Here is a 7,389-nt window from a genome sequence, read left to right as displayed (position 1 = left end):
TCTCTCTCTCTCTCTCTCTCTCTCTCTCTCTCTCTCTCTCTCTCTCTGCCCAATTAAGCACTGAGTCATCCCCCACCTCCAGGTGTCATCCCAGATGCTCTGTGAGGCAGGCTGCTCAGAGCTTTGGATCTTTTGTTACTGGACTTGAAGACCCTGTGGTGTATCTTAGAGCAGATAACACTGTATCTTCCATGCTTAAACTTTTCCCGTTGACAGGGTGCCCATGCTCTGATTTCAGGTGACTGATAGCGAGGGTTTCCTCTACATCTTTAGGATTCCCAACTTACACCTCATTTCCAAAGTCCAAGTATTCCAATTCGGTATTGACGAACTCTACTTCTCTCCTCAGAAGAAATGGGTCTTTCTGAATAAGAGACATCCACATATGTTGCCAAAGGTAAGTCTGTTCTGCAACTCCATGATGAAGGTGGGAGATGGTGGGAAGGTCCAGTCCTCAGGGAGGTTCAGGCAGACCATTCCTGCTCTCCTAAGCCCTATCATAAGGAAAGCCATTCCTATAGTCAGGAGATAATAATGTGCTTGGAAGCAGTCACATGACCAACCACAATGGCAAATGTCTGTTTGTGAAGTGTCCTTGAAATGTGGCTCAGCCAAAGGACAAAGGCAGGTGAAATAACAGTCCCAGAACCCTTTGCTGGTCCTGAACTGGAAGCAATTTTCTATCACTGGCTGACACGCCTACCCACCCCATGACACATTTCACATGCTACCAACCCAGTGCTTTATATACTACCTTCTCTCTTTACTGCCAGCTCTCTGGTGTCTCCTTCTTAGATATCGTGAGAGATATGGTCCAATCAGAGGCCAAGTACTTCTCAGGGCCCAAGCATATTTATTTGGTTTTATATATCGACATAACTTTCAAAGCAACCTGGGTTACAGAAGACAGTCTCAATGCCTCATTTTAAGAAAAAATTACAGAGCAGCCCTGGACTAGTCCTCTGCACAGGGAAAATGTGCTTAACTAATCTCTGCCTGATGAGTCCATTACAGTTGGATGACCTAGGCGCCTTTTACCTGAGTCAGGGACTCTATTCTGTCTCTGAATATGATGGGAGGGACAGGAAGATGGTGAGTTAATTTGACCCTGAATGAAAGCAATGAGTGCTCTGCCTTGTCCTGGGTGAAGAACAGATGCAACCACTCCTGGGTTTCCTTTGAAAGCCCCTTGTCTGGAGTGCACATGTGGCAGGCTGCAGAGGTGTTACTCTTCACTGATTCCATTGGGCAATCCTCTCTGCAGGTGTATTTACTGAGCAGCTTACTGAGGACATCAGAATTCTCTGCCCCTGTGTCTACCAGTCTCTCCTTCTCATTATGCCGAAGAGCCTTCTGGACCCCAAGAAGGGAAGACAGGATAACCCTGATGTCCAGATGTGGCCCCAAAAAAGTCACAAAATTTGCCACATTTGATATGAAGCTGGAAGAGATGGATAATCAAATAATTGTTAAAGGTAAACCTTAGAAAATTCTCTAAGCCAGACATGATAGCATATGCCCAAAATCAGGAGACTGGGTCAGGAAAGCTTCCTAGAGGGTGCTGTCTCACAAAAGAAAAAGATGGAGCTGACAAGATGGCTTAACATGTGTACATGCATACATATACCCACGGACACACACACACACACACACACACACACTGAAAAAGTTATAAAAATAAAAATAAAAATAAAAGACATGATCGATACAGTGAGTACAAGGTTAGCCAGGGGTACATAGTAAGACCTTGTCTCAAAAACCAAAAACCCCAAATGACAAGGAATAAAGAACTGTGTTATGGGGTGGCAAAATGGCTTAGGGCAGTGGTTCTCTACCTATGGGTTTTACCCCTATGGCAAATTTCTATCTTCAAAATACTTAAATCACGATTCATAATAGTAGCAAAATTACCTTTATGAAGTATCAATGAAAGTAACTTTATGGCTGTGGTGACCCCACAGTGCCATGAACTGTGGTAAAGTTCAATAGGAAGCATTAGGAAGGTTGAGAAGCACTGGCTTAAAGGAGAGAGACACTCAACCACCAAGCCTGACAACCTACTTCAATTCCTGGAGTACCACATGATGGAAGAGAGAAACCAAATCCCTCAAGTTGTCCCCTGACCCCAATATATGTTTTGTGGCATGAACACCTACACAAACCTAATAATGTAAAGACAATTTTAAAGAAATCCTGATTTCCCCTGTGTCTCCCACAAGTGCTCATCATAAGCTATAAATAATGCTTGTCATTGTTTTGTATTATTAGTCATTCAAGACGAGGTTTCTTTGTGTAGCCATGGCTAACCTGGAACTTGTTCTGTAGACCAGGCTGGCCTGGAACTCGGAGATCCACTGGACTCTGCTGGGATTGTGGATCACCATATGATGATGCTGGTTTTTGTAAAGGGAGCAGCAGGCTCCTTGTCCAGATGTGAACCTGTGCCTGTTTGATGGTCACTACACTAGTGAACTATGGTTTCCTTGGGCAGACATGTTTCCTTTTCTGTCCTGTATTAGGGACTGGGTTCTACTGTCCTTTCCTCTACAGTTGTCTCTTCCAATGTTTGAGCTATTGACTGTTCATACTGTCCATGTGTCATAGCCTGCCTTTTGGTGGTCAAGGACATGGACGTGTCAGGATATGGACTTGTCAGGACATGGAACTGTTTTCATTGTCTCTATCAGAATAGCATGCCATGGAAGTAGTGATACGCTTTTCACTAAGCATTTGTGATTTTGCTCTTATTTTTTAAAAAAATCATGTATGTATGTATGTATGTATGTATGTATGTATTTATTTAATGTGAGTACACGGTTGCTGTCTTCAAACACACCAGAAGAGGGCATCAGATCCCCATTGCAGATGGTTGTGAGCCACCATGTGGTTACTGGGGATTGAACTCAGGATCCCTGGAAGAGCAGTCAGTGCTCTTAACTGCTGAAGATTTTGCTTATTTAAATGACTGAAAAATTGTCTGTATATTTTGTGTTTTTTTGGAACAGGACACTTGGTAGCAAGTTTCGCATTCCAAGGTTATGAAGGCAACCCAGAATGGATGGGAGTCAGTGATAAGAATGTGATTGTCTGTTCAACTGTATCCTCTCTCTTGCTCTTTAGCATGGAGGGCTGCTATCTGCAGAGATTTCAGTACTACCCAGAAGAGATCTTGAGTCTATGGGTGGTACGTTTGGAATGTTTTCCCTCCAGTGGGATTAATAAAAATAGATTTATATTTTTAAAACTTCACACTGTTGGGGTGTGCGTGTGTGCATTGGCACGTGCGTGAGCACTTGCAGAGTACAGAGGCTGACTTCCTGGAGTTAGTCTCTCTCTTTCCACCTTTACATGGTCAGAGCACCAAGCTTGCTCAGCAAGTGCCTTTACCTGATGAACTGTCTCCTAGCCCCTCTCCCTGTCTTTTGATCTGACACTGACTCCAGCCTTCTTACATTTGTGTGTTCTTTGAAGGACCCTGTTTATGTCATCGTCACCTTTATTGTCGGCTCTTTGGAGGTGTACACATGGGAGGAGAGAAGCCTGCTGCTCAGGAGGTGTTATCGGCTGCCAAACAGGAGACATTGGGCAGTGCCATGGTAGGCTCTGCTTCTTAACTCAAACTAGACATTAATTTTTAAGCATTTCTGGGGCTGGAGAGACGGCTCAGCAATTAAGAACACTGGCTGCTCTTCCAGAGGACTTGGGTTCAATCTCCAGCATCCACATGGCAGCTCACAAGTGTCTGTAACTCCAGTTCCAGGAGATCTGACTCACACCTTCACACCAATGCATTTAGAGTTAAGTTAAACATATTAAAAAGTTCTATGTAAAAATGCATTTTTATTAGAGAAATGAGCTTTCTATAAAAAGATATGACTATATTTATGATCTCCATCATCATACAGAACAGACATTTTGCTGTGTATATGAAATATTTAAGTAGAGGCAGGAGGATCCAGAAGTTCAAGGTCACCTTCTGCTGTTTAGGAAGTTTGGCAGCCAGATTGGGTTAATTGCAAAACCATCACAAACAAACAAAGTAGGAACTGGGTAAGCATAACACACACCTTTAATGGCAGCACTCTGGAGGCAGAGTCAAGTGGCTCTCTTGTCAGTTTGAGGCCAGCCTGGTCTACATAGTGAGTCCCAGGACAGCCGGGGCTATAGAGATTATGTATTAGGAATGAAGGGAGGGAGGGAAAAGAAAGAATTGCTAGTTCTTGGGATCCAGTTATTATGTCACCAGTCTCAGGCCCACAGGTGAAGTAGGGGGACTGCATCCTCATACCTTGTCTTTAATGGCAGGATGGGTTCTCCTGAGTGTGGTCCCCACTTGGGTTGCTTCATGAGTGAGCTGTCATTATTTCCATTTGGCTAATTTTCCTTTCAGTCTTATTTGCCTTCATCCAAGTTACCTTCAGTGATTGTGGTGCAGCCTCTGCTGTCTTGGAATCAGGCTGACCTAGAACTCAGAGATCCACCTGTGTCTTCCTGGGACTGAAGTTGTTCACCCAGAGTCCCTTTTCAACAAGGGTCCACAGCACATGACAATTTACCAATATAATTTATATTACATGTTTGACTAAAAGATATTTCTCCCTTTGAAGATAGTGGCACACAGCTATGATTCCAGCATGCAGGAAACTAAGGCTAAGAATTACCTCATGTTTGACATTCAAATTCATTGCAAATCTGGGCTATACACAATGAAAACTTATTTCAACTTTTTTTCCATACTCTGTGGTGTTTCCCTTCCTTCTCTTGATTGATGTTTTTGTTGTTGGTTGGCTGGTTTTGGTGTTTTGTTTGTTTCCTCCACTATGCTGTGGAGAGACTTTTTAGTCTGACTCAGTCCCATTTGCCAATTCTTACTTTGGTTGCTGGTACTTGAGTGTTCCTAGCCCTGAACTCCTGCCTAGATGTGAGTGTTAGATCTTTTGCTACAGATTCCCTTTTAGTGATTTTCAGTCTCAGGTCTAGCGTTGCCTTCAGTGTGTTATAAATTGATTATTGAATTATTGAGTAGTGGGAAGTATAAGAAAGTGGTGACTTTTGAATCTTCCTGACACCATTTATTGGAGAGCCTATTCCTTGTCCTAAAAAAAATCAACAAATGATAAAAGTGCAGGTTATTCTCCTAGGCTCTGATTCATCTATCTGATGGCAGTATCATTCATTCTGTTTTGATCACAACAGCTTTCTGTGATATATTTTAAAATCAGATATTGTGATAGCTTCAGTTTTGTTGTTTCTCTCAAGAAGGCCTTGGCTATGTAAAGTGGTGTGTGTGTGTGTGTGTGTGTATGTGTGTTTGAGCAGGTATATGTATTTTGTTGTTTTGGGACATCTTGTACACCCCAGTCTGGCCTCAAACTTGCTCTGTATGTAAGGCTAGTCTTAAAACCTTCTGTATCCAAGGCTTGCCTTGAACTCCTGAACCTTCTCCTTCTCCGTCAGTCTCGTTTTTTTTTTTTTTTAAATTGATATTTGTTTCTTTTCCTTCAGGATTTGGAAAGAGCTCTACCATGTCCTCTGGTTTCTATGCTGAAACATCTATTGTCATTGGGATCTGTCATTCTATAGGTCAGGGTAATGTCTCTTTGATTTCAAGTTTTTGGTTTAATTTTAGAAACTTGTTTTTGGTGAATCTGGTGTAAGTGGTTGGAGCTTTCTCTACTTTAGAGCCTCTGTAGACTTACAGTTTGAGGAAGGGATTTTGTCTCTCTTATGCTGGGGGAGTGGATCCAGGTTCTTGCGCATGTAAAGGATGGACTCTGATAATGAACTTTATCCCAAATTTCAGGGAGTTTTGCTGTGTTCTCAACATGCCGAGTGGAGGGACATAGGGGTGCCAGGTTTACCACCTCAGTGCAAAGGAGACTATGGGTGTGGACGACAGGTTTTGGCTAGAGTCTGCAAGGCCAGGGGCAGGAAGCTGTGTCCTCGCCCAGGGTGGGCCTGACACTTAGGAACTGCCCAGTGATCATGAGAAGTTTCTCTCAGTAGTAAAGAATGGAATGATTGACATGAGCCCCACCATCTCCACGCCCCCTAGTGGGGAGGGGGATGCATTGCTTCTTTACTATATTTTCTCTGAGTGGGCCATGTTTGGCTAAGGGAACAGAATTCAATTTTAAAATAAATTTATAAATTAAAATTTTTGTTTTTTTTTCTGAGACAAGGTCTCACTATAGAGCCTAGACGAACCTCAAGCTCTGTCAATTCTCTGGCCTCAGCCTCCTAAGTTGAAGTGACTTATAGCTATGCTGCCTCACACCCGGCTTCTCTCCTTGTTCTTAAGCTAGGTAATCTACTGAACGACTGAGAATTGAGAAGTGGGGCAGAGGTCTATGGCAGAAGGCTGGGATTGGACCTCATGCTATGAATGAGAGTCTTCCTTTGCCAGTGTGAGCAGTTACTCAAAATTAACCTGAGCTGGTTCAGCAGTTTAGGTAAAAGTCACCAAGCCTGACAAGTTCAGTCTCTGGAACCTACTTGGTGAAAGGAGAGAACTGATTCCATAAGTTATTGTCTACCTGCTCCATGCATATGAGCACACGCATGCACGGGGACACACACACAAACACATACACATAGACACACAAGCACACACACACACATGTATATAGTCACACATACACACAGGCATGTAAACATAGGCACATACACACTCAGGTATACACACACACATGTGTGTATACATATACATACACATGCACACATGGCACATAAATATTTAAAAGTTTTAAACAAATTCACTATTGTGATGAAAAGACAGTCTAATTATCAGTTGATAAGCCCCACTCCCATTTGAATCCCATTTGAGTACTGACATCTTGTTTTTCCTTTGGCAGCATTTATGACAAAACATCATGTGACGATGTGAGCATAATTCGAATGATGATAAATGGTCACACCCCCAACTATCTGATGGCATACACCTTGAACATCGGTTCTTCATGACTGAGTAGGTTATGTGTCCTCTTCCTCAATGGTAATAAAAGTCTATTTGCAAGCCCAGGCTGGTGATTTCAGTGTTGCTAAGAAGTGAAGAGGCCAAATGTGGCGGTGCACACCTTTAATCCTGACACTGGGGAGGCAGAGGCTGGTGGAAGATCTGATTTCTGAGGCCAGCCTGGTCTACAGAGCTAATTCTAGGCCAACCAGGGCTACATTATGAGAACCCATCTCTGAAACAAAACCCATGGCAAGTTGTACAAGCAAGTTGTCTGTGACATCTGTCAGTTCACTGCTAAAGTGTTGAATCAGATGACCAGGCCATGTGGGCAGCTTATCACTGCAAAAGCCATGTGTCAAATAAAAAAAAAAGACCTTTTTTAAAAAATAATTTATTTTTTCTCAAATCTTAATTCATTCACACAGGGGTTA

At 42.8% G+C, this 7,389-nt stretch overlaps 1 protein-coding gene across 1 annotated transcript in view; it reads left to right on the top strand.

Annotated features, from left to right (window-relative positions):
• Window positions 1–6,963, top strand: part of LOC114636297 (F-box/WD repeat-containing protein 15-like) — a 15,279-nt gene extending 8,316 nt beyond the window's left edge. Inside the window, exons 6-10 of the mRNA XM_028784463.1 lie at window positions 239–397; window positions 1,265–1,475; window positions 3,006–3,184; window positions 3,472–3,596; window positions 6,855–6,963. Coding sequence (XP_028640296.1) covers window positions 239–397; window positions 1,265–1,475; window positions 3,006–3,184; window positions 3,472–3,596; window positions 6,855–6,963 — 783 coding nt within the window. The remainder of the gene's footprint in view (window positions 1–238; window positions 398–1,264; window positions 1,476–3,005; window positions 3,185–3,471; window positions 3,597–6,854) is intronic.
• The last annotated feature ends 426 nt before the right edge of the window (window positions 6,964–7,389 follow it).

The sequence above is a fragment of the Grammomys surdaster genome, unplaced genomic scaffold (genome assembly GCF_004785775.1).
Source record: "Grammomys surdaster isolate TR1022 unplaced genomic scaffold, NIH_TR_1.0 123441, whole genome shotgun sequence".
NCBI lineage: Eukaryota > Metazoa > Chordata > Mammalia > Rodentia > Muridae > Grammomys > Grammomys surdaster.
This window is presented reverse-complemented; position numbering and strand designations above follow the sequence as displayed.